The sequence below is a fragment of the Bos javanicus genome, chromosome 19, assembly GCF_032452875.1.
Source record: "Bos javanicus breed banteng chromosome 19, ARS-OSU_banteng_1.0, whole genome shotgun sequence".
Classification (NCBI taxonomy): Eukaryota; Metazoa; Chordata; class Mammalia; order Artiodactyla; family Bovidae; genus Bos; species Bos javanicus.
In genome coordinates, this window is record NC_083886.1 from 25,810,406 (window position 1) to 25,837,871 (window position 27,466).

The following is a 27,466-nucleotide window of genomic DNA, read 5'->3' on the forward strand; positions in this document are numbered from 1 at the left end:
TTTTTATTTTATATTGGGGGCTTCCCTGGTGACTCAGATGGTAAAGAATCTACCTGCAATGCAGTAGACCTGGGTTCAATCCTTGGGTCAGGAAGATTCCCCTGGAGAAGGGAATGGCTACCCACTCCAGTATTCTTGCCTGGAGAATTCCAAGGACAGAGGAGCCTGGCAGGCTACAGTCCATGGGGTCGCAAAGAGTCGGACACGGCTGAGCGACTAACACTTTCATTTATATTGGAGTATGGCCGATTAACAACGTTGTGATAGTTTCAGATGGACAGTGGAGGAACTCAACCATATATATACAAGTATCCATTCTCCTCCCCCAAACCCTCCTCCCATCCGGCTACCACATAACTTTGAGCAGAGTTCCATGTGCTATACAGTAAGTAGGTCCTTGTTGGTTATCCATTTTAAATACAGCTGTGTGTACCCGACAATCCCAAATTCCCCAACTATTCCTTCCCCTCATCTTCCCCTGTCAGTTGTCACCTTTTTAGAGATGGAACAGCTGAGGCTCAGAGAGGTGAGGGGAGTTGCCAGAGTGCCACACGGAGGGAGGACGGGGATGGGGCTGGAGGGTGGGCCTGGGGCCTCCCGCTGAATGCCGAGGGGGCCGCCACAGGGTGGCCAGGGCCCTGGAGCCTCACCTTCCACTCGAATGATGCTCTCCTGCAGTTTGTTCAGCAGCCCATCCAGAGCCATGTAGTTGGTCACCTTGAAGGCATGATCCTCATCGGGATCCGAGGCGATCAGCTTCAGCTCATGGTATGCTTTACTTTTATTAAATGCTTCTCCCACCTGCACAGAGGCCCCAGGTCAGTGGGCCAGCACTGTGAGGGTCTCAAGGCCCAGGGAGAGAGCTGAGCCCCTCCGTCTGGCCTTCAGGGCCCCCCAGCACCTGCTTCCTTCTTTCCCTGTACCTTGCTTCCCCACACTCTACCTGAATGTTCCTGAACACACCAGGGCCCCCCACCCCTGCCCATGCTGTTTCCTGTGCCTGCAGTCCTTCCAGCCTTCCCCGGGCATTAGGTCAGTGGCTCCTCTTGTCCTCTGAGACTCGGCTCTGCATCAGCTCCTCCAGGAAACTTCCCTCCCGGGGGCTCCCAGGGTATCCAGTGCTCTCCCCATAACTTCTGGGAGAGTAAGCTGTGACCACCAGTAGGAAGTGAGCCATCTGGGGGAAGACCCTGAGCGGGGTTGGGGGTGTGGGGAGCATGGGACACAGGGGCTGAGAGAAGTTGGTGTTTGTGACTAGAGCAGGGTTTGGGTAAGCTGCTTTCTGATGCCCCTTAAGGAACCCTGGCTCCTCACTGCCTCAGGCTGTACAGAGTCACAAGGTACCCCCAGCTCCTGGCTCTTACCCCAATGGCAAAGCGCTCAACACCATGCATCTTTGGGGAATTGATGACAGTCGTGAGGTTGAGGGGGTCCTGGAAGATTTCCCCATCGGTGAGCACCACCATGACCTTGGATGCCTTTGCTCTCGAGCCTTGGTTTGGTGTGAAGATGTTATCTCTAAGTCGGGGAGGGAGAAAGGGAGAGAGAACTTTGCCAGACGGTTGACTGAGCCCTGGGGAGGTTTTATTCACTGGCTTGTTTTAGAATCAAAGAAGATTAAAGGAGCCCTCCTAGGAGGACAGAGCCCCAAAGAGGGGTGGTGATGTCTCTGGGTACACAGCAGCACAGGTACAGGAGGTAAGACCGCAGCGCAGGTGTTCTTACCCCTCACCTGCTCCCAACAGACAGGTGACACCAGAGGACAGCACTGGAGCCTATTCCTTGTGTGTATGTCAGACTAATAATGATATTAATCACAGTGGCTAAGATTTACATAGCACGTATGTGCCAGCCACTGTGGTAAGAACCACATATATATGTATTTTTTGGTCGCACCCTGTGGGATCTTATTTTTTTTTTTTTCCTGTGGGATCTTAGTTCCCCAACTAAGGATCAAACCTATGCTCTCTGCATTGGAAGTGCACAGTCTTAACCACTGAACCAGCAGAGAAAACCTAGCACTGAACATATTTTAACCCATTTATCCTCAAAAATCCTATAAGGCAAGTATAATTATTATTATTATTTGGCCACCCCTTGCAGCTTGTAGGATTTTAGTTCCCTGAACAGGGATTGAACCTGGACTTCAGTGGTGAAAGTGCAGAATCCTAATCACTAGACCACCAGGGAATTCCCTATGATTCTCAATTTTAATGTGAGGCAGTTGAAACACAAAGAAGTTAAACAGCTTGCCCAAAGTCTCACGAGTGCAAACTGGAGCTGGGATTGAAGCCAGGAAGCCTGCCCACTCACTCCTCTGGTAAGCACTGTGCCCCACTGCTGCTCACAGGAGTAGTCTTTGGAAGAATTTTTGGAGGACTGTCCTGGGGTGTCATCCATCTGCCAAGGCTGGATTGGAAGACCTCACAGTCCCCTTTTAGCCAAGGAAGAGCCTGAACCCTGACCCTGTCCTCTACATAGTCTGTCCAGCCACCTTCTCCAAGCAGGATGTCTCAGAGCCTCTGGGCAGGGTCACAGGCTGGCAGCCAGTAGGTCTACAGATAACTCACAGGACGTGCTGCATGGCAGAGGCAGTCTTGGTGATTTTTCCCACTTGACTGATGTTCTTCACTCTGTCCAAGGAGGCTCTAACGTCTTGGCTGTCTAGAAGGTCAAGCTCGGTCTGGATGACTTCTCCATATTGCACCACAGCAAATCTGCACTGCAGGGCAGGGGCCAAGAAGGGAGGAGTTTGGCAGAGCTGCTCAAGGCCACCCCTACCCCTTAGATGGCTCCCCCTGGAAGAAGTGGAAGAATCCACTCATTCCTCTTAGTCTCTGGGCAGGAGGAGATGCTCAGGCAGAGGGCAACCTCTAAGCCAGCAAGGGTGGAGAAAGGTGTGATAGCAATGGCTCCTGGGGAATCATGGGCTTCTCCCGAATCTATGTCCCTGGGTAGCCCCTTCTTCCACATTGACTCCAGGATAGGCTGTGGTGACTTGCTTTGGCCCATGGACATCAGGAAATGTGATGCAATCAGAGCATTGGAAAGTGCTTGCCATGAAAGAGTTGGGCTGGGCTGTTGGAGACAAATGGCCCAGAAAAGTGAAGGCAATTTACGGTCCAGTCAAGCAGGTGTCTGCATCTGCAGGAATTAACTCCTGGTAAGAACAGCAGAAGAACCTCCCAGCTCAGCCCAACCTGAATGGCTGGCCCACAGAAGGAGAACAGATCCTTGGTGGATGTTTTGAAGCAGTTTGTTCACAGTGGTGGTAGACAACCCACAAGTTGTGTGAATCCAGCTCTAAGGGAAGCCCACCTCAAAGCACTTCGTATAAAAGTTCTTCATCATGTCGTAGATGAAGTCTTTGGCTTTCTGGAAGTCCGGGGGATCAATGCTTCCTGAGCCATCCAGGACGATGGCGATCTCGGTGCCTGGGCCAAGATGGGGAGCAGGTTAGGAGTGGCTGTGGCGTCTGGAGTGAGGGCAGCTCTCCCTGCTCTGAAGGGCACCCGCCCAGTCAAGCCCTGAAGGCTCAGTTCAGGGGGGACTCAGATGCCACTCCCAAGAGTGAAGCCTTTGTCTCAGAGGCAGAGAGAGCCAGAACCTGCTCAGGCTCTGATGTTGTATGAGTCTCTCCCAGCACCCTTGCTCCCTGGGCCTACAGATGAGGGGAGACAGAGCTGGTCAAGCCTGCAGAATCCAGCCACCCCTCCCACCTCTTGGAAAAGGCACACCTCAACCCTAGAGGTCTCCAGCATAGGGGTCAGCTCTGACAGCCTCTGGGAGCAGCCCAGATCTGCCTCTTCTCACCAGCTGCCTCCTCTTCCTCTTCCTCCTCTTCCACCTTTAAATCCCGTCGCCTCCTGGCTGTGTTCTCTGTGCTGCCTTTTTTGTCCCTGGGGCAGGCTCCAGCATCCACAGGGGCATCGGGATCCAGAAATCTTTCTTTAAAAAGTCCACATGGAAGAGCTCAGAGTCAGACAGCTTCCTGGTTCACCTCCAGGCCAGCCCTCACTTAGCTTTCCCTGGTTCCCTCTCCAGGCTGCCCTGCCCTCTCCAGGCCCCTGTGTCCCTCCACATCTACCGCAGGCTGGTGCCTCTTCTTGCAGACCCCAGGAGAGCCCTCAGAGCTGTCCAAGGCCAACGCAGGTCCAGTGCTTACCAAGGTTGGAGAAGTAGACCTGGGCCCGGGGACGGAGGTCAGGGGTCAGCAGGCTGCAGTTGCCTGTGAGCTCTGAGCTGAGGCTGTGGGGCTGCCGGGTTGGCACTTGAATGCAGACCTGGTAGAACAGGGGAACAAAGAAGGGGCAAGCCAGAGTCACCCCTGACCCAGGCCACACCCACACCCCCATGCCAGAACCCAGAGCCTCAACCAGGCAGGGGCCACAGAACAGCCTGTTCGCCCCTCCCCAGGGGGAGGACGAGTCAGCGCCAGCGTCAGCGTCACACAGTGTACCCAGGTCAGAGCCGCCATCAGCCCTGGGGTTGATCAATGATATACCTGGGCTCAGCCCTGAGAATAACACACCAGCCAGGACTAGTATCCACAGGGGTCAACCACAGGGGTCACCACCAGCTCCCCGAGGCCCTCCATCCCCTATGCCACGCACACTCACCAGAACACCGTGGTGGTTCCGGACAGCCGTCACGCCCTGGTACCTCCCCTTTGGGATGGGGACGTGCTCTGAAACAGTGAAGCCCAGGTAAGGGGGGAGGGATGCTGGGAGGCAACCCAGGAGCCAAGGCTGAGGCCACAGGGCCGTCTTGGTCAAGGCCCCATGAGGACCAGCTGGCCACTCAGAGCAACCTCCAGAAGCTGGATGGGGGAGCCTTCAAGGACAAGCCTCTCCCCCAGGCTCCTTCAGCGTCTCATTCAACACGTGCCCCATGATGTCTGCTCTATGCTTGGCCTGTGACAGATGGTGATAGGGATCCAGAAACACTGAGACCTGCTGCTGGTCCTCAGGGGCTCCTGGGCTGGTGGGCAGGCAGGTAGAGAAGCAGCAGCTGGCATGTGTGTGCAGCACGGGGGAGGAGGGCAAGAGGCTGAGGGACTGGCCGAAAGTCTGATGAACCCTCCCCTCGCCAGGTCCTGTCCCTGGGGAATCTTATTGCCCCACAACCGCAGGGGCAGAAGGGAACCATGTTCCCTTCTGAGGCAGAGATGGAGGCTGTTCAACACAGGGCCTCCCTCACAGTCTAGGACTCCACCCAACACTGCCGAGTGGTCATCAGCAAAGATGGGCCTTCAGCCGGACTGGGTGGGTGGTGAGTGTTTGGTCAATGACTGAATGAGGTCCATTCCTTTGTTCATTCAAACAGCATTATTGAGCACTTAATATATGGCAGGCCGCATGCATTGGAAAAGACCCTGATGCTGGGAAAGATTGAAGGCGGAAGAAGAACGGGACGAAAGAGGATGAGATGGTTGGATGGCTTCACCAACTCAATGAACGTGAGTTTGAGCAAGCTCTGGGGGATGGTGAAGGACAGGGAAGCCTGGCGTGCTGCAGTCCATGGGGCTGCAAAGAGTTGGACACAATTTAGCGACTGAACAACAGCAATATGCTGGACGACAAGATGGCCACGGTTAGATGGGAGCGGGAAGGCTTGGGTCCCACTGAGGTGCAATGAGTTGGGGTAGGTGGGTTTTGGAATCAAGTGGAGTTGGATTCGCATCTTTGGTACTACCCAGATATGTGATGTTAGTCATACTGGAAACCAGAGGCCTTCTCTGAACTGTAGCTTCCTCTTCTGTAAAAGGCTGTGGTTTTGAGAATTAAAAGTACACGAAGTACATAAAAGAGTGTCAGGCGACATGGTGAACACTCCATACATTTTCGATTTCATTTTCATTGTTAGAATTGGATCTGGAAAGATGGGTTAGGGGTTAGGGTTGGGTAGAGATGGGATTGGGCACCAGGGGGGAAGGCTTGTTGCTGCGGAGTCTATGGTGGAGGGACCGGATTAGGTGGGGCCGGGGCTGGAATGATTGGCCTGGATGAGTGGGATTCCTGGAAAGGAGGTCCTGGGAGTATTCCCTGGAGTGGGGGCTGACTTACCTACTGGTTGGCAGTGGAGCTCATCCTGGATGAGAGAGCACTGATGCAGGGGCTTTGCTGTTCGGCTGGTTCTGGGGCTGGTGACCAGGAGCCTGAGCAAAAGAGTTGAGCTTGTCAAGGATCCCCTGTCGCCTCCCCACTGCCCAGGCTCGGTCCTTCCGTTCCAGGCCCAGAGACCCAAAGGCTCCCCATCTGGAAAACGATGGAAAAGACCAGCCCAGGACAGGCAGGCAGGCTCCCAGCCCAGGACAGTGGATCTGCATTTTAAGGGAGGCACGGGCTTTAACCTTCACATGGTTTCCAGCAGGCAATGGCTAAATCCCTCCCCTCTCTGCCTGCTGGCCCACCCTGACAGACACAGGGTGATACTGGTGGTAAATAAAGACTCTCTGCTCTTTGATCGGGGGGGGGGGCGGGCACCAGGAAGCCACCAGTAGCACAGTTGTTTCTGTTGCCGGCAGTGCTGGCTTCCTAGTGGCTGCTGGGGGGGTCTGCCCCCACCTGGCTTCAGTGACCGTGCTTCCTGAGAAGAGCATTCTAGTGCCCCCTCTCACAGGGGCTGGTCAGAACTGGAGGTTCTGGGCACCTTGGCCTGGTTAAGGAAGCCTCAGGAGATGTGATTCCCGATGGCAAACTCTGCCCCCAACCCAGAGCCCAGAGAGACACAGAGACAGCGTCGGCCTGAATATTCTCGGTGTCCATGCCACCCAGGGAGGATAAGAGCTGCCCCTGACAGGGAGGTCTCTCTGTCTTAAGGGCTGTGAGTAGGGGGCACTGGGGAAGGGTAACAGGGAAGCAAGTCCAGGGTTTTACACCAAGGGCAGTGCGAAGCCACAGAGGGCTTTATGAAAGGGAACCACACGCTTAGACAGGTCATGATGAGCCATGGTGGGCCGGGGGCCAGAAACAAGGTTGGGTTGCCACTTCCTCACCTCTTGTTACCTGACATTTTAGGAAGTTATGAAAGATTCTCACTTTATCTTTCATGGTTGACAGGATAATAATAAAATCTATACTGGGTGTGTGCCCTCCCCAGCTTATCCCAAGCTGACTTCCACCCCGATAGGACTCCTGTCAAGGTCAGCAGTGGTCCCCACATTGCCAAGCCCAAGGGACACCTTCCCGTCCTCGTCTTCCTAAGGGCCCATCTCCCCCTTGAACCACTTTCTTCTGGATTTCCCCTGACCTTCCTCACTATTCCTTCTCCTAATCCTTGGCTTGTTCCTTTGCTGTCTGACTTCTAAATGTCACCTGCGCTGGGTGGGTCCCTGTATTCCTCACCACACACTCTCCCTATCGATCCCCTCCAATCACTGGCTTCAATACACCTACAGATGCTGACATCCCCATCTTTATACCTGCAATTCTAGGATTCCTCCACCAGCAGCCAAATGAAGGATTTCCCTGACAGTCCAATGGTTAAGACTCTGTACTTTCAATGCAAGGAGTGAGGGTTCAATCCCTGGTCAGGGAACTAAGACACCACATGCTGTGTGGCACAGCCAAAAAATGATAAAAATAAGAATAAATACAAATTAGCTTCACCCTTGGAAAAAAGAAGAAAAAAAGCCAGATGAGCATAGCTATAGAAAATAGAATAATGACCCTTCCACTCCCAGAGAAGTCCATGTCCTAATTCCCAGAACCCACAAATAGGCTACTTTTTATGGCAAAAGGCACTTTGTAGATGTGATTAAGTTAAGGATCTTGTGACAGTTTATCCTGGATTATGTGAGTAGGCTCAATGTAATCAGGCTTTCCTGATGGCTCAGCAGGTAAAGAATTTGCCTGCAGTGCAGAAGACACAGGAGATTCAGGTTCAATCTGAGAGTCGGAAAGATCCCCTAGAGGAGGAAAATGGCAGTCCACTCCAGTATTTTTGCCTGAAAAATCCTATGGACAGAGGAGACTGGTGGGCTACAGTCCAAAGCATCGCAAAGAATCGTACATGACGGGGCGACCCAGCATGCACATCAGTGTAACCACAGGGGTCCTTATCAGAGGGAGGCGCTGCTGGCCTTAAAGATGGAGGAGGGGCCACAAGCCAAGGGGTCCAGGCAGTCCCTCGAAGCTAAAAGAAGTGAGGGTACAGATAGATTCTCCTCTTGAGCCCCTAAAGGAACAAAGCCCTGCCAACTCCTTGATTTTAGTTCAGTAAGACCCGTGAAGGACTCTGACCTTCAAAACTTTAAGATAATAAATTCATTTTTTGTTGTTTTTTTTTCTTTTTGGCCACAGGGCATGTGGGATCTTAGTTCCCTGACCAGGGGTCAAACCTGTGCCCCCTGCATTGGAGAGGCAGAGTCTTAACCACTGAACTGTAGTTTCTGTACAAATGTGTACTGTTCTAAGCCACTTAAGTTTGTTGTGAGTTTTTAACATATTTATTTGGCTGTGTCGGGTCTTGGTTGCTATATGCGGGATCTTTTGTTGCCGAACATGGACTCACTAGCCGTGGCTTGCAGGCTCAGTAGATGTGGCACACAGGTTTAGTTGCCCCACAGCGTGTGGGATCTTAGTTCCCTGATCAGGGATTAAACCCTTGTCCCCTGCACTGGAAGGTGGATTCTTAACCACTGGAGCACCAGCAAAGTCCCACGTTTGTGGTGACTTTGTTATAGCAGCCCTAGAGAGTAATAAATAACCTACTGCCCAGAGTCGAACACGTCTCTCAAATTTAGAATGTCCAAAACAGAACTATGGTCTTGTCCTCCTGCGCCTGAACTGAACCTTTCCATCTCCCCGCCACGGATGCATGTCACCCCTGACCACCACGTTCTGGAGTCCGAGGCCTGGGGGCCCCCTTGCTTCATTCTTTCACTCATCCCCTCCATCAAATGCATCAGTAAACCCTACTGGTTTTTCCTCCAAATTATATCTACAGAACATCTCTTCTCTCTGTCTCCCCTGCCACCATCATCTCGCCTGATGTGTAGTAATAGCCTCCTAACTATTATTTCTTTTTTAAAATTCAGTCTTGTAAATTACACCACATCAGCAACCTCCCATGTCCTTAGAAAGAGAGTCTGCCCATACCCCTCGCTGCAGCCAACAGGGCCTTGCACCATCTAGCACCTTCCCCAACCCTGAGACTCCCCTCCGGCTCCTTCGCTCCTCAAGCTCTAGCTCCACGCTGGCTGGCTGCTGTTCCTAGGCTGCACCCAGCTCTTTGCTGGCTTGGGCCTTCTGCTTTGCTGTCCCCTACTTTCCCCAAACCTGGCCCATTCTCATTCCTTGGCCTCGCTTAACTGTCACAAATGCTTTCTCCAACCAGCCTCACATCACAACCCAGTTTCTCTGCTTTTTATCAGCCCATTCATTCCCTTCCCAGAACTTGTCCTGTTTGATGGCATCCTGTTCACTTTTTTATTGTTTATTATCTCTCTCTCCCCCTAGATGATATGTTCCCCAAGGATCTTATCTATCTTGTTTGTTGTATTATTTAAGGCGCCTGGAATGTGGCACCTCTGTAGAGCAGGGGCTTGGTAAATATTTGTTGAGTGATGATTGAATGACTGTCCAGGCAGCAGGTGAGGGAGCCAGTGTAGGGTGAGGTTGAGGAGGGCCGCATGCAGCTCAGCTCTGTGGGCTTAAATCTGAGCCCCCAGATTAGGTTGCCTGCTCAGCAACCTTGCCTCTTTCCCAGACCCTGCCCAGCCCGAGCCTCAGCCCTGGGCCCAGCACCTTATTCTCTGCTCCCCCACAAAGGTGGGCTCAGAACTGGGCTCTAACCCAGACCACATTTTGGTGCTGTAGGTGCAGCCTAGAATAGCCTCAGGTCTCCTTCCTTCTTTAGGCCTTGGCGCAAGCTGTTACTTCCGCTTGTGGTGCCTTTCACCTCCTTTTCCTGCAGAACGGTCTTCCTAAATACCAGTTCGTCAAAAAGCCTTCCCCAAAGAAGGAGCACCTTGACCCTTTCCAAGTCTTCTAGGAAGCCCCCACTCCTGGACACCTACGCTTATCCCCGACTTTTGTTCCCACGTAGACTGTGAGTTCAGGTGGGACTACCACGTACAGTTGCACACGTTGCACACTGCAGAACCCAAGGTTGCCTTCATACCATAGTCATGCAGTGCCGTGGCCTGGGGCCCAGTCTGAGCTGCTTCTGCTGCTCACCCCTTTAACCAGCCCCTCCATGGTGGGTGGTCTCTTGATCTACAGGTTTATCCACCAAGAGACTGGCAAACTAAATTCTAACTGACTTTACCATCAGCTGATAGCCCCAGAGACCCTATTACACCTGGGCTGAGTGCAGCCCATCTCCTACCTTCACCCAGCTCTCACTCAGAGGCTATTCCCATACTTCCCGTGTGAAATGAAAGTGAAGTCGCTCAGTAGTGTCCGACTCTTTGTGACACTTTGGACTGTCAGGCTCCTCCATCCATGGAATTTTCCAAGCAAGAATACTGGAGTGGGTTGCCATTTCCTTCTCCAGGGGATCTTCCTGACCCAGGGATCAAACCCGGGTCTCCAGCGTTGCAGGCAGACGCTTTTACCATCTGAGTCACCACATTTATATCCCATTCCACCTACTGCAGCAGCCAAGTCCATGATGCTGCCAGCTCTGGCTGTTACATCTTACAGAGAAATGACATGAGGGAAAGAGGGGACACATCATCCTTGCCCAGGGACCCCAGCTAGTTCCTCTGTGGCCCAGGCGGCCAGAAATGCATTTCCTGCCCTGTGAGCAGCCCGTGGTCTCAGGCTCCAAGGTTTGAAACCCAGAAGTGCCTCCCACCACATCCTCCTCCCCTGCACGTTCAAACCTGTGAGCCCCTCTCTGCTTCAACAGGTGTTCAGGGAGGTTTTCTTGAGCCCAAGAGCGCTCTTCCCCCAGCCCTGAGGTGGGAGGTGGGGTGGCTCAGAGCCTTCTGCTCTGGGAACTTCAAAGACCCCTCCTCCGCTGTGGCCTTTTGGCTTGGCTTCTGAGAGAGAGGGGTTAAAGTCTGTTGGGCCTGAAGTGGGTGTGGTGAGGGCCTTGCTGGGGTACTGGTGGGAGGGGGGCTGGGCAGGAGACAGTCACAGATAACTCAGGCTGAAACCCAGCCGTGAGCTGGGGAGCAATCAGAATGTCAGGCACTGCAAACTTTGTTAAAACTGAACGCTGACCCAGTGCAGAAGCCATGATCTAGCAATTCCACAGCTGGGCTCCCCGGTGTTTGATTAAAAAAGATGCCCAGTGAAAGAAAATGCAGAGCTGCGCTGGTTGTCATAGGCCAAGGAAACTGCCAGAACACCTCTCATCAGCACTGTTCCCACAAGGGAAAACTCTAGCAACGGCAATGGGTACCACTGCCACAGGGAAGGCTGACGAAATTCCTAGACTGGGTGTTGAGGGAGAGAAGCCTGACTGTCATCTTGGCGACCACAGGGGACGTTGGAGGGCGTGTCGTGCCCTTGACTGCAAAACTTCTAAAACCAGACATGTCTCTACATACCACCACTACCTCCCGCTGATAGAATCCACATTTGATCGACTTGCTTCTTGTCTACCTTCCTTGAGCATGAGGATTTGTGTCTGTTTTGTTCACCACGGTACCCTCAGGGCCTGGCACACAGTAGGTGCTCTGTATGAATGCTTGTGAAAGGACGCTGGTGGTCCAATGGGTCCAATGCAGGGGGCCTGGTTTCCATCCCCAGTCAGGGAATCAGATTCCACATGCTCCAAGGAGAAACCCCACATGCCGCAGCTAAAGACTGGCACGGCCAAATACATAAATATTTTTAAAATAAATAAATGCTTGTGGAGTGAAGGGCTGTGGTATAAATCATTCTACAACCTGCCTTCTCCATTTTACAATATGTTTTGAGATTGACTCAGTTCATAACCATTGCACTCAATTCATTCATTTTACCAGCTTTTGGTATCACATTAGGTGATTCACACCTTATTTCTTTCACTTTCCAATGATGCTTATTTCAAAACAGCATCACAATCGATACCTCTACGAGTATCTGAGAATACCCCTGGGGTTGGTATCTAGGGGTGGGATCCCCAAGTCAAAGGCTATGTGCATCCTCAGACCTGCTTGATATGACAAAATGATTCACCCAGGAGATGATACCAACTCGCATTTCCACAAGTCCCTCCTTCACCACATCCTGGCCAACAGAATGTTGTCAGACAAAATGTTTTGCTTATCTGTTGGGTGGGTATGGATGATATGTTTAAAATACAAAGTGATGTGTATTGATCTTAAACTTAGCCATCAGTTCAATTCAGTGAACTTCCTGATGTTCAAGCTGGTTTTAGAAAAGGCAGAGGAACCAGAGATCAAATTGCCAACATCCGCTGGATCATGGAAAAAGCAAGAGAGGTCCAGAAAAACATCTATTTCTGCCTTATTGACTATGCCAAAGCCTTTGACTGTGTGGATCACAATAAACTGTGGAAAATTCTGAAAGAGATGGGAATACCAGACCACCTGACCTGCCTCTTGAGAAATCTGTATGCAGGTCAGGAAGCAACAGTCAGAACTGGACATGGAACAACAGGCTGGTTCCAAATAGGAAAAGGAGTACGTCAAGGCTGTATATTGTCACCATGCTTATTTAACTTATATGCAGAGTACATCATGAGAAACACTGGACTGGAAGAAACACAAGCTGGAATCAAGATTGCCAGGAGAAATATCAATAAACTTAGCCATAAATTGTGTCAAACCCTTAACGTGCATTAACTCAGACAGTCTTTGCAACAACCCTGTAAAGTAGGAAAATATCACCCCCATTGCAGAGATGAGAAACTGAGGCTGGGGGTTGAGTGTCTTGCTATAAATACAGAGTGAAGCTGTCGCCCAACCACGGCGGCCAGGCCCACAGCCCTGGCCTCGCTCGTAACCACTACGCCCGCCTGCCTCATAATTTCCATTAAAAAAATATTTTTTTGTCACTCCCCAAAATTTCTATATTGAGCATGTGTTACTTTTGTAAGAGACAAAAGAGAGGTAGTTAGTTTCCCCCTCCTCCACCCCAGGAGAGGCCAGAGTGAGGTCAGGGGCCAGCCTGCAAGGACTGACCCTGGGCTCATGGCCTCTCCCCTGCATGCCCTTCTGAAAGGGGTTCTCCCAAGCTGTGGAGTGGGGTGCCACAGCCTTGTCTGGGGCCTTCTCCAGCTCTCCGAGGACCCTTCGGTCCCCACTGCCCATCCCCTATCTGCTCACCAGGTCTTCTTGGTGCTGGAGTCCTGATGCAGAAGGGAGCTAAGCACATAGGGGTCGCCGCCCTCAGGAGTCACCCAGGTCCGGACCACATCCACATTGAAGGCAGCCAGGGGAGCCAGGCCTGAGGGGGAAAGAAGAACAATTAACAGGAGAGGCATCGTTATTCCATCACCTCCCGCCATGCTATTATCCCCACTTTAAAGATGGGAAAAGCAGGACTCCCAGGGATTTTTGTTTTTTGTTTTTTTTTTTTTCATAAGAATGGGACTGGAACACAGGCACATCTAACCCAGAACCCTTGATCCTCCAGCTAAACCAAGCTGTGTCTGTACCAAGGATCCCTGCCCCAGGAGGTCTTCTTTTTTTTTTTTTCCTTTGGCCATGACTTGTGGCATGCAAGATTTTAGTTCCCTGAGCAGGGATCAAATTAGTGCTCCTTGCAGTAGAAGGGTAAAGTCTTAACCAGGGACAGTCAGGGAAGTCCCCCGCCCCCACAATCCCCCGCTCATCAACCAAGGGTCTTTTTCTATAGGAATAGGACTGGAATGCAGGTGTGTCTGACCCAGAACCCCTGACCCTCTTACTAAACCAAGCTATGTTGGCACCAAGGCCCCCTCCTTCAGGAAGCCTTCTGTGGTTCTGTCCCAGAGCACTTCCCACCTTCTCACACCTCCCACTGTTCACTTTCTGTACCTGCCTCAAAGCACATGCTCATCACTGTGTCAGGTACCAAAGTTAAAATAGACTATGGGCCCAATGGAGAGGATCTGCTTACATTCTGTCTACATACACCTCCATCAATTGACCCAAGAGAAAAGATACGTCCTCAAAAATACCTATTTGTAACAGTCCCAAACTGGAGCAACCCAAATAACCATCTGCTGGGGATGGATAAATGGATATTTTCAGACAATGAATACTATTCAGAAGTAAATAGAAACAGACAATTGACATGGACAACAAGATGGGTGAATCTTCCCTGGTTGGTCCATTGGCTAAGACTCTGAGTTCCCAGTGCGGGAATCCAGGTTCAGTCCCTGGTCAGGGAACTAGATCCCACATGCTGAACTAAGAGTTCCCACAACTAAAGATCCCACGTGCTACAAGTAAGACCAGGCACAGCTGAAATGAATAAATAGAGAAAAATAAATATTAAAAAACTGTAGCAAAAAATATTGCCTGGAGTAGTGAGAGTTGGGGTGGGAATTAACTGAGAAGGGGCAGAGAGGAGCTTTTTGGGGTGTTGGAAATAGCCTACATCTTTATAGGCATTTGGATTACAAAGACATGAATTTGTCAAAAATCCATCAAATGATGCACTTAAAATTTGGTTCACTATGTAAATTTTACCTCAAAAAAAAAAAAACAAAAACCATAAGCAAATATTGAATTCTAGTCAACATGTATGCTGAAATGTTTAGGGATAAACCGTGCTGATGCCTGCAATTTACTTTGAAATGCATCAAAATGTAAGCCGGCTTGATGGGTGGATAGCTGGATATATATATGGATGGTAATTTACATAGAGGTGGATATAAATAAATGTTTTTATATACATTAATTACAATTGTCAACATTTTGTTGTATTTACGCTCTCACACATATTTTACATATATGTGATACACAAAAGTATATTGCTGGGAACCAGCGTGAGGAACTCCGCCCGTGGCAAAGGTCATGAGGAAGGAGGCTCGGCGTACGCAAAGGCGGGATTGAACCTCAGGAGCCCCCCTGGAAATTCTCGAGCATCTACCCTCAAAACCAGAGTCTGCCTACTTTCTGCTTTGTGCTCTCACCTACACCTCTGACTTTACGGGGGGCTGTCCCCCACTACCTCTCTTTGAAAAAATTAACTTACAGCTCCAGTTAATAAAGTTCCTGGGTGTGATAGTGTTTCAACCTACAAACTCCTTTGGAAGTCCTCTAGCCTGGCTGAATAGGTTTTTCCGGCCACATGTGATTGCTCAGAGCTTCCCAACTGTGAGAGGCATGAGATGTTCTAAACTGTCTAAATAGAGAGTCCTTTGAGCAGTTAAAAGATTGATTAGAAATTGTATCGGTGAAGGGTTTTTCACTTGTTGGGCCAATGTTTGCTGCTAAGTCTCCATATCCCTTACCTGCTGTGTCCCTGGCAGTGTATTGATTAATATAATTGGTGTAAGTAGTAGCTTTAATGTTTGTAACCTTGGACCCTTGAGTTAATTCTTTTTCTTGTTATAGCCCACCACACCTTTGCCCTGTAGGAATGCAACTTTATCTAATGCTTTTGGAGGGTGGCGCCTGACTAATCACCTTTAGAGAAAAATAAGTTTTCTGAAGAAAGGGTCTTAAAATGTTAACAGGCCTCCGGGCCAGAAGATGATGCAAATCACCTAAACTTTTGCATATGATAAGTTTGTAGGAAGAAAGCCTGGCTTACTGCATGACTCCACCCCTTCCCCCATTATCCTCTATGCATAACTTAAGGTATAAAAACTACTTTGGAAAATAAGGTGCGGGCCTTGTTCACCGAAACTTGGTCTCCCCATGTCGTTCTTTCTCTCACCTTCTGGCTGAATTATTCAGCCTCTTTTCTCCACTAAATTTTCTCACTGAGCTATCCTTATTTAACCACTCTTTATATCTTTAATTAACATTTAAACAAGCTGTTGTTTCCTGATCGCTGAAGTCGGCTCCCCTTCGAAACCCCTGACTCCACCGGGGCTGGACCTCGGCAGTATATGTATTGTAAAATCTGTACATTGTCAAGTTGTTAGGGGAAGCACACTGACTGAAACCGCCCACCCTGGCCAGGCACCATAGTAACCATTGGCATGAGTTGTTTTATGACAGGAGATCCTGGTAAGGAATACGGAACTAATAAGCCACCACCAACCACAAGAGTCCAGGAAAGGTCAAAAGGAGACATCGCGTGTCCGTCCACTTCCCACAACCCCTCTCGCCAGCATCCATCTTGGCCGAGCAATGCGTGCGCCACCAGGAAAGACGCTGGATTAGAATGATTGGCCAAAGACCACCCGGCAACTAATCCCATCACCATAAAATCCGAGACTGCGAGCCACGCGGCAGAGCAGTTCTCCTGGGTTCCCGTACCCTACTGCTCTCCACCCGGGTGCCCTTTCCCAGTAAAATGTCTTGCTTTGTCAGCACGTGTCTCCTCAGACAATTCTTTTCCACGTGTTAGACGAGAGCCCGCTCCTGGGGCCCTGAAAGGGGGCCTCCCCCTTCCTACAACAAAGTCAGTCATATGTGGTTGTCCACTGCACAAGGTTTTCAACTCTTCTCTATGTTTGGAAATTCTTCACTAAAAATGTGGGGGCAAAACTTGGGGAGGCAGAATTGATATGGATAGATTGCTCCCCAAAGAGGCTGTGCCAATTTGTACTCCAGCAACAAAATGGAAGGCCTACTTCCCACAGCATTGCTTGAGCTGACTGTGCAGACCTCTTCATCCTTGTTTTAAAAGAGTATCTCATCATTTGCTTCCAAAACTACTTTTTAATTAGGAGTGAAGTCAAGCCTCTTATTATAAGCTGTTTTCTGTCTATTCATGTACATTACCCATCTTAAAGAGGTCTTTATTGTTTTCTTTTTTCATTCTTTTGGCCATACAACATGGCATGTGGGATCTTTAGTTCCCTGACCAGGGATTAAATCCTCACCCCCCTCACAGTAGAAGTTTGGCGTCCTAACCACTGGACCACCAGGGAAGTTTTCTTATTTAATATACAAGAGCTTTTTTTCCCAAAAGAAATTGTCAACGTGTCACTTAGGTATTTGTTCGACTTCCTTATAGTTTTTCCCAAACCTACATTTATTATGTAGTCAAATTATTTTTCCTGTGTCACACTTTCCCACCAGAGATTATTTTTTTAATTCACTCTTATTTTCTCCAGTATGTTACTTGTTTCATTTTTTAATGCTTGCATCTTTGATTCATCTAGACTTTTTTCTTTTGGCTGTACCATGAAGCTTGTGGGGTCTTAGTTCCCTGACCAAGGTTCAAACCCATGTCCCTTGTAGTCAAAATACAGTGTCCTAACCCCTGGACTGCCATGAAAGTCCCTAGATTTTATTTTTGCATATACCCAGCTTTAATTTTTCTTCCCCCCAAATGAAATTGTCCCAGCATTCCTTCTCAAATAGCTTATATTATTCCCATAGGTTTGAAATACCACTTTATCATTCTCAGAATTCTCACATGCAATTTGGTGTCCCCAGGGACTCAGTTCTGCCCCACTGACCTCACTTTCTCCTGCTTGAACACATTCATTAGTCTCCTGCCTTTCTCTTTTCAGATTTGTCCCTCCAGGTACATCCTTTCCATACCAGTAGTCAGAAAGAATTTTCAAAAGCATGGTTTGACCGTGCTGTGCCACTGCTTAAAATTACAATATATGTTTGCATGGGAAAAAAAGGCAAAGTGAAGCTCAGTCTATAGACTTACCTGTTCAAATACCCCTCAATTAACAACTTTTTGTCACAATGGCTCTTGACAAGCTATGCCACTTCTTGAGTTTCGCTCAATTTTTTTTGTTTTTGCTTTGGCCACACCCCACAGCTTGCAGGATCTTAGTTTTCAACCAGCGATTGAATGAAGGACCACGGCAGCTAAAGCACCAAGTCCTAACCACTGGACCGCTGGGGCGCGCCCAGCCATGCCACTTAAAAAAAGGACATTCCTTTTTTCTGTGTTGATACAATGGTTTTTTTCACCCCTGAATACACCAAATAAACATGCTATAAGGAAGTGTATTCTGACATTACATTTTCAGGCAAAAACATATGCACCAATTTACTTACATGAGAGTTTCTTAGCCCAACAATATCATAGGAAACAAATCTGCATTGCTTGCCATGTTTGAAAGTGTGAAAGTGAAAGTGAAGTTGCTCAGTTGTGTCTGACTCTTTGCGACCCCATGGACCATAACCTACCAGGCTCCTCTGTCCATGGGATTTTCCAGGCAAGAGGACTGGAGTGGGTTGCCATTTCCTTCTCCAGGGGATCTTCCCGACCCAGCGATTGAACCTGGGTCTCCCACATTGCAGGCAGACGCTTTACCATCTGAGCCACCAGGGAAGCCCCAAGTTCGGGTAAAACCTCATATACTTTGTTTTGCATATGTATGCCCATCGAGGAGGCTGAAGAGATACTGTCTTCTATGATTCTACAGGCTACTGAGTGCACAAGCTGTTTCCATGTGTCTTGAAGTGATTTTAAGGTTTAGTATTTATTTTGGCCTCAAAATATTTCTCTGTGACTTTATTTTTAAAGGGAGTTTGAATGTAAGATAGCCATAGGTCCCCCAAAAGTTAAAAAACAGTAAAGAAGTGGTACAGAAAGGAAAATGTACTTTTTTAGTAACGACCCCCTCACACCCATCCTCCACCACCCACCCCTGAGTCTTCCTTTCCTCCTCTAATGAGGACAGCAAGCCTTCATTACAATAAGTTGTATCTGTAAATTGTAATTTTATATTCAAATGATTGGGTTTTTAATATATATTTGTTTTGTTTGTAAATTTATAAAATTTTCCATCATTAAAAGTTATTTAGATATTGGGGTGGCTGGAATGCATCACAATTTTTCATTTGAAAAACTGATGGAAGTTTTTTTCCCCCCCCAATTAATGGCTTTTCACTTGGCAGTAGAGATTTTAGGAACAAAGTAAAATCCTTAAGCAACAGACAGGTATAAACTATTCTTTTAACTAAAGAAGAGAAGGAAATACAAAACTTACGACTATGTGGTTCTTCACTCCTAAGGAAGATATAACCACTTTAAATATGTATGTCTCCAATAACATTACTTCAAACTATACAAAGCAAAAATTGATTGAACTAAAAGATTTAACAAGTCTTTCATATTAGGTAGACCAAAAAAAAGCAAAAAACCAAATCCAGTAAGTATTTAGAAGATCTGAACAACACAATTAACAAACTTGATATAATCGACTAACAGAATATTATAGCCAACAATGGCAAAGTAAACATTTTTTTCAAGTACACATGAAATATCAAAATTGACCATAAGTGTGCCGGGTCATAAAATAAACCTCAGTACGTTTCAACGGATTGACATAATCCAGAGTATGTTCTCTGACTATAGTAGAATTAAACTAGAAATCAATAACAGAAAGCAAGAAAAATCTGAACTTCTTGGAAAATAAGCAATGTACTTCTAAATAATGTAAGGTCAAAAATGGAGACCTTACTAAATGAGAATTAAGATAGGACAAATCAAAACTTGTGTGATACAGTTAAAGAAGTGCTTAGAGGAAACATATAGCATTATATGCATATGTTTAAAAAAAAGGAAAGAAAAACTGAAAACTAGTTATCTAATATTCCATCTCAAAAAGCTAAATGGAAACCAAATCAAACTCAGAGAGAATACAGGAAGGAATAAAGATATGAGCATATTGATGAAATAGAAAACTAACCTACATAGAGAAAATCAAAGCTTGGTTTTTAGAAAGAGTAATAAAACTGATAAACCTCTAGCAACACTGATTAAGGAAGAAAAAAAAGAGAGAGAACATAGAAATTACCAATATGAATGAAAAAACATCAGAACACATCCTAAGACATTCATGAAATAAGAGGATAGTACATACAACTGAGGGCTTCCCAGGTGGCTGTGATGGTAAAGAACCCACCCGCCACTGCAGAAGACATAAAAGAGATGCAGGTTCGACCCCTGGGTCAGGAAGACCCCCTGGAGGAGGGCATGGCAACACACTCCAGTGTGTTTGCCTGGAGAATCCCATGGACAGAGGAAACTGATGGGCTACAGTTCATAGCCCAAATAAAGGCAGCCAAATAAACAAATAAAATGAAATTGATTAGTTAAAAAAAAAAATCCTAGCAAGTTATTGTGGGGAGGGGGGAGATGTTAGCAAGCCATTTAAAAAATTTATGTGAAAATGCAAAGGGCAATATAATTATGACTGATTCGAGTTCTAGGGCAGAAACCAACACAACACTACAAAGCAATTTTCCTCCAATTAAGAAATAAATTAATTTTTTAAACAAGAAAGACAGAGCTGACATTAAAAAAAAGAAGAGAGAAAGAAACACAATGGGCAAGAATAGTCAGGTACTCCTGAAGAATAAGAATAAAATTTTTGGATTTATCATTCATCAATACTATAAACTTACAGTTATTAAAACAGAATTATATTGGCATAAGGATAGACAAATAGATCAATGAAACAGAGAGCCCAAAAACATATAGTCACTTGATTTAGGACAAGGGTGACAGTAAGGAACAGTGGTGAAAGAATGATCTTTTAAATACATTGGATTGGGTCACTTGGATATCAACATTGAAAAAAATTATAGACACAAAAAATCAATTCCTGATGAACTGAAGATTTAAATGTGGGTTTAGATGGACCATATATCTAACTATGAAAAGTGAAATAAGAAAGCTTTTAAGAGAAAACAAAGGACCCTAGGTTAGACAGATACTTTTTAAACAGATCACAAAAAAACACTAGCTATAAAGAAAAGCATTGATAAGCTGAACTTCATTAGACTTAAGAACTGTTTATCAGAAGACATCACTAAAAGACGAGAGAGGCAAGCCACAGAGAGGAGATGTTTGCAATACAAGCATCTGACCACAAATCAGTATGAAAAAGGCATGTAAGCTAACAGAAAGAAGGACGTTTCACAAAAGAGACTATCCAATGTCCAGTAATCATGAGAAGTCATCATTATACTTCACAGAAGGGCAAACTGAGATTGTGTGATGCTGAAACAGCGCAAGACCTTATGGGTCCTTGCCCCCCACCCTGGCACCTCTGCCTGCCTTTTGTCTGTGGAAAACTTTAGTCAAATAGTTTTATCCGAGAAGTGAGAAAGGCAGAATCAAAGGGAAACTGTCAAAGGAGACTAAATAATAATAACGTAGTCATTAAGCATAGTCAAGGACCTTTAATTCTTTCTCAAGGGCTATAGGTAATACTCTGAGCCATGTCCTGGGAGCTGTCTTCTAGCTACACCAGGCAGACAAGTTAACTACATGATGACCAGACTGTACCCAGGACAATTCCTGCCACAATTCCAAGAACTGGCCACAAAGAAATGGGAACAAACAGACTCTGGAACTGAAGATTAACTGTACCTAAAACAATCAAGATGACACTGGTCAGACCACTGATGACCAATTTGAAGATGACTATCAGAGCTGACTGCGGTTTCTGCATGTAGCCACCCCCACCACCCCATCCTTCTGTCTATAAAAGCTCCTGCCCCACTGGTTGCCGGGGATGGGGGGGGATTGGACTTTGGACAGACATCCACCTCCCCCCACCCTCCAGCTGCTGGCTTCTGAAATAAAGCAAACTTTCCTTTCCACCTACTTGGCCTGTTTACTGGCTTTTGAGCAGTGAGCAGCCAGACCTCACACATACTCTTTCGGTAAAAATACCATTACATAACCACCAGAATGGCTAAACCGAAAAAGATAATACCAAGTGTTAACAATAACGTAGAGCCACTAGAATAGTCATATACTGCTGGTGGGGGTGGAAATTTGTATAACCCCTTTAGAAAATCGTTTGGCTATTATCAACTACAGCTGAATATATGCATAACTCATGACTAAGCGATTCTAGCCTTAGGCATAAATCCAATAGAAATATGTTCATAAATTCATGAAAAGACATGTACAAGAATGTTCACAGCCTCACTATTCATAATAACCCCAAACTGGAACAACCCACATATCCACCAACAAGCTGCAGTATATTCACCAATGGAATACCCTACAGCAACAAAAATAATTGACGACAAGGTGGGTAGATCTATAAACACAACGTCAGATGAAAAACGCTGGGGACGAAACAGAACATGTATAATTTCATTTAAGTGAAGTTCAAAACAGGCAAAGTAATCCATGATATTAGGATTCAGGAGGATGGTTACCCTTGGGGGTAAAGTAATGACTGGAGGGTCCATAGGAGGTGTTTATGGATGTCGGTAATGTTCTGTTTCTTGAAATGGGTATCAGCATGTGGATTTGATTTAATTTGAAAATTCACTGCTCTGACTTTGTTTATTTTTGTGTGTGACTTCAAAAAACAGCCTACCTTAAAAAATAGTAATCGCAGGGGTGGGAAGGAATAAATTAGGAGTTTGAGATTAATACACTGCTATACTCCAGTATTCCTGCTTGGCAGATCCCATTAACAGAAGAGCCTGGCGGGCTACAGTCCATAGGGTTGCAAAGAGTCGGACACGAGTGAAGCACACATACATAAAATAGATAAACAACAAGGATTTATTGTATAGCACAGGGAACTATATATATATTCAGTATATTGTGATAGCCTATAAAGAAAAAGAATGTATATGTGTAATGTCTTATGGAAAAACCTGAAAGAATTTTTTGGCCAACCCAATATAATGGAATCCTTTTGCTGTACACCTGAAATTAACTCAATATTGTAAATCAACTATAGTTCAATTTAAAAAACAATAATAATTGCAAGTGTCTGAAACATATTTAATATATAAAAATTCCAGGGATTCTTAATGATACTTAAAAGGCTTGTTGTTGTTGTTGTTCGGTCGCCAAGTTGTGTCCAAGAGGAAACAAAAACAAAAGAAATCAAAACACTGCATTGCTCACCATTGGCAGTGTAATGAGGGCATTGTCCCCTAACTCTGAAAATCGACTATTAAAGGGAAAGTATTCAACAATCTGCTTGCCTTTCCTGTATGCACTACATTTCAGGGTCACCAAACAGTCTTAGTTGGTGAGAAAAAGTTCTTTAAGGAAGAATCATTACTAACAAATGGGGAAGGAATAATAGAATCATAAAAACAGAATTTTGCAGAACATCCCTGGCAATCCAATGGATTTGGATTTAAGTCTTAATTTGGAGTTAAGACTCCAAGTTTTCAGTGCAGGGGGCATAAATTCAATCCCTGGTTGGGGAACTACGATTCCACATGTAATGCAGTCAAAAACAAAAAAAGCATACAATTTTGCAAGTCCTAATGAAATACAAAGAGTTGACTTATTGGAAAAGACTCTGATTCTGGGAGGGATTGGGGGCAAGAGGAGAAGGGGATGACAGAGGATGAGATGGCTGGATGGCATCACTGACTTGATGGATGTGAGTCTGGGTAAACTCCGGGAGTTGGTGATGCACAGGGAGGCCTTGCGTGCTGCGATGCATGGGGTCGCAAAGAGTCGGACACGACTGAGCGACTGATCAGATCTGATCTGATCTGAATGAAATACAACAGTTAATTCAGGCCACAATCATCAATGGAAGAAACTACTTGGATGAAAGCTTGATAGAGCGCTTCACAATTAGACTGACACCCCCAGCCCACTAGTTCATCTTAGCACCCCTAAGAGTGGGTCCCCCAGGCATGTGTGCCTCCTAGTGTGACTCCCCAGGAAGAATACTGGGGCCCAAGACTCTGCATTTCTAACAGCTCCCATGTGGTGTCCAGGCTGCCAGTCATCAGACCACACCAAGAAGCAAGTCTTTAAAATACCTCAGCAGAGGAAACCGAAAAAAGGAGCAAGGGAAATGCAGGAAAAATGGCAAAATCCTCCTGATTTTTTTGACTAGGAGTCCCTAACTTGCGGGATCTAATGCCTGATGATCTGAGGTGGAGCTGATGCAATAATAATAGAAGTAAAGTGCACAAGAAATTCAGTGTGCTTGAATCATCCTGAAAACATCCCCTCACCCCAACTGTCCAGAAGAGTTGTCTTCCACAAAACCAGCCCCTGGTGCCAAAAAGGTTGGGGATGGCTGGTATAAAGTGTGCTCGTCAAAAAAAGTTAAACCTGCCTTTACTGAAGGCATTAGCCCTAACTGCCAGGTTTCAGGAAATACAGGGGGTTGAAGGACAAATCACTCTGAGAGGAAGCAAACACGCAAATCTTTCATGAAGATTTATTTGTTCTGCAGGACAAGCGTCGGAGCTCTGCAGTCAAGCAAAGATTTGAAAAGGACACACAGACGCCCAAATGAGCGAGGGGGCCCCTCTAGACTAAGAAAGGCATAGCAACCGCACGTGATGTCTGGGCCTTGTTAGGCTCTTGATCTGAACTCATCAACTGTTAAAAATAGACATGTGGAGACCGTCAGGAAGATTCGAATACAAGCTGAGTATTAGCAAAAGGAGGAGGAGGTGGCAGAGGATGAGAGGGTTAGACGGCATCACTGACTTAATGGACATGAATTTGAACAAACTCCAGGAGATAGTGAAAGGCAGGGGAGTCTGGCGTGCTGCGGTTCATGGGGTTGCAAAGAGTCAGACACAGCTTAGCAAATGAGCAACAACATTAGACATTAACAAAGAATTACTGTTCATTTTGTTAGGTGATGAGAACATTGAGACTGTAAGAGGATATCGCCTTTAAAAATTTGTATTGAAGCATTTGAGGGTAAAATGACTGACGGTGGGGATTTTCCTTCAAATAAAGCTTCCAAAGCATGAAAGTGCAAACAGATCACCCAAGGATCTTCTTCTAAATTGTAGGTTCTGATTCAGGACGTGAGGGAGTGGGGCTGAGATCCTAGTCTAACAGGCTGGTAAGTGATGCCAGGCTGCATCTGGTCCTCAGACCAAGCTGTGAGCATCAAGACTTTAACATACTTTGGTAAAGCAAACAAAAAATGACAGCTGAAATCAATGCAGCAGTTGTGACAAGATCTTGATAGCTGTGTCATCTGGGTGATGGGCATATTGGGATTGGGTTTACTAATGTCCTTTTCTTTTGGCCACACCACTCAGCATGTAGGATCTTAGTTCCCCAACCAGGGACTGAACCCATGCCCCATGGAGTGAAAGGGCAGAGGCTTAACCCTTGGACCACCAGGGAAGTCCCCTCGTTTTCTTTATTTCTGTACACACTTGAAACTTTGTTAAAAACCAATCTTCCAAAGGCTGAAGGCGCAGGCTCCCTCTGAGGGGCAGTGTCTGCTTTCACCTTTCAATTCTCATTCCTCTTCCCTGAGCCCGACACAAAATCTGTACTTTATTGCTTTCCCTTTATACCCCTGCCTTGCCCAGAATGATGGGTGGTGACTCATAAAAATATATCATGCGCTAAAATAAAACTTATAAGGATGGGGCAGGTAAAAAAAAACAAAAACTAAAAAGTGAAGTGAGAACTACCCACTTCTTACAAGGAGTGAGTGGAAGGCCTTCTTTCCCCTTTTTTACCATCTGTGTGACTCACAGACATGAATTGAAACCCCCGTGAGAAGTGTAGTCTTCCTTCCCGGACATCCATGATATCTCCCTGCCCAGCCCAGTATTCCCTCTGCCTGCTCTGTTCTCCAGCTGCCTGATACCCCACTTCCTGAACACACTGCATATCTCCCACCACAGGGCCTGTGCACGGCGGCTCCCTCTGCCCCGTGTGCCTTCCTCATCACTCTCCCAGCTCTGCCCCATCCTTTGGGGCCCTGTTCAGGCACTCCCTGCCCCAGGAGCCAACTAGATTCTTGACCAGATTGCCCTTCTGATCTCTGAGCCCCCTCAGCATCCTGGGCTGTCTCTGTCTGGCTCTGACTAAATCCTGTCTGGGTCAGAGTGATCTACGATGAAGTCTGTTTCCCCCAGACAGTAATCTGATCTGTCATCCATGACACCCTCAACCACAAAGTCCCACTTGACATAGTGCCAGGCCCAGATTAGAAACATCAGATAGGGCCAGAGATTTCTGATCTCCACCCCGGCACCCCCATCTTTCGCTTTGTTCAACTGAGGGGTCTTGGCTCAAAATCTCTGAGGGGTGGGAAAGGGGAGGAGACAAGCATAGAGACACTCACGACCACCTTCCTGGACCACCTGCTCTCTTCCAGGCACCATACACAGGTGCTGGGGCTCAGAGAGGTCAGGGGATTGCTTTGTGGCCCATCTGCCCACTGAAATTGGTGTCTGGGGCCCAGGTCTGCCTCATTCTAAGGTCTTCAGTAAAAGCCGGAGGCCCTGGGGACGAGGGTGTTGGTGTAAATTGAGACCAGGCTCCCTGTTGTGCCAGCAGATGAGAACTGGGGCAGAGCTCTGGGTGAGCGAGCTGGTAATTAGGTCAGTGAGAATATGTGTATGTGTGTGTGTGTGTAGATGTGTCAGCTGGTCTGCTGAGAACATGTGCATGTGTGTAGGCTGTGTGTGTGTGTGTGTAGGTGTGTCAATGGGTCTGCTGACCTGAGAACACGCGCACGTGTGTGTGTGCATGTATAGATGGGTCAACACACATGCACACGTGTGTAAGCTGTGTGTGTGTGTGTGTGTGCTAATGTGTCACAGGGTCCGCTGAGCTGAGAACACAAGCGTGTGTGTGTGTGTGTGTGTGTGTGTGTAGGTGTGTCAACGGGTCCACTGAGCTCTCTCAGAAGGCCAGCCGGTGCCTGGGGTCCACCAGACGTGAGTCACCTTGCTGGAGCAGACTCTACACCCAATCGCTGCCACAGTCCCTTTACCCAGACTGTGCATCCATCAGGGACCCCCCCCCACCCTTCCCACTTCCCCCCTAGACAGAGAAATGAGCATGAGCCCCGGAGGGAGACAGTGCTCGCTTTGCCACGGAGTCCCTGAAGGACCTGCGGTCACCTCACTGCCGTCTTCTCAGCTATGATGTGGAACCGTGCGCACCAGCGGGGCGATGCCCTGCGTAAGGCCCGACATACCGAAGGCTCCGTAGGTGGGTGCTAATGTCAGTGTTATAACCACAGAGGGCCCGCCACGCTCTCTGACGTCTGCTCTCCGGGTGAAGCCCCCCTCTAGTGCTGTCAGAGATGAGAGCCCGGCTGAACCAGAGTCTGTCACCACACCACCCACAGGGCTGCCTTCCCAAGCTGCCTCAGCCACACGGGCCTGCTGAGTCAGACCCCACTCCATCCTGTCAGCCCCACGGCCCCCCACCAGCCCCCCTCTCCCCCATCACACTGGCTGTTTAAATACACATTCTTACAGTACTGTTCCCAGCTTAGCAAACTGAACCTGGGGGGCATGGTTTCCCCAAATTAAGCAAGAAGCCCGGCCATAGAACTAGGACTAGACTCAGCCATCCTGACGCCCAGCCGAGAGCACCCAGAAAGGTCTGCAGGCTGCCTGTCCCATGGGGCAGCTCACCCTGCGCTCACCCACCTGGGCCTTTAAGTTGAGCCTCATCATCTCAGCCCCAAGCCTCATGCCTGCCCTCCGACTCCCTTCACAGGCTACCTGATGGCCACGGCCAGCAGGTCTGGG

At 47.5% G+C, this 27,466-nt stretch overlaps 1 protein-coding gene across 3 annotated transcripts in view; it reads right to left on the minus strand.

The window, feature by feature from the left end:
• The window catches only part of ITGAE (integrin subunit alpha E), a 63,792-nt gene that overhangs the window by 33,032 nt on the left and 3,294 nt on the right, over positions 1–27,466 (minus strand). For all 3 annotated transcript variants that reach the window (XM_061390719.1, XM_061390718.1, XM_061390717.1), the window contains exons 2-10: positions 13,229–13,349; positions 6,066–6,157; positions 4,620–4,687; positions 4,166–4,283; positions 3,814–3,948; positions 3,319–3,434; positions 2,571–2,722; positions 1,365–1,518; positions 651–801 (exon numbers count right to left, since the gene is read on the minus strand). In XM_061390719.1, coding sequence (XP_061246703.1) covers positions 651–801; positions 1,365–1,518; positions 2,571–2,722; positions 3,319–3,434; positions 3,814–3,948; positions 4,166–4,283; positions 4,620–4,687; positions 6,066–6,157; positions 13,229–13,349 — 1,107 coding nt within the window. The remainder of the gene's footprint in view (positions 1–650; positions 802–1,364; positions 1,519–2,570; positions 2,723–3,318; positions 3,435–3,813; positions 3,949–4,165; positions 4,284–4,619; positions 4,688–6,065; positions 6,158–13,228; positions 13,350–27,466) is intronic.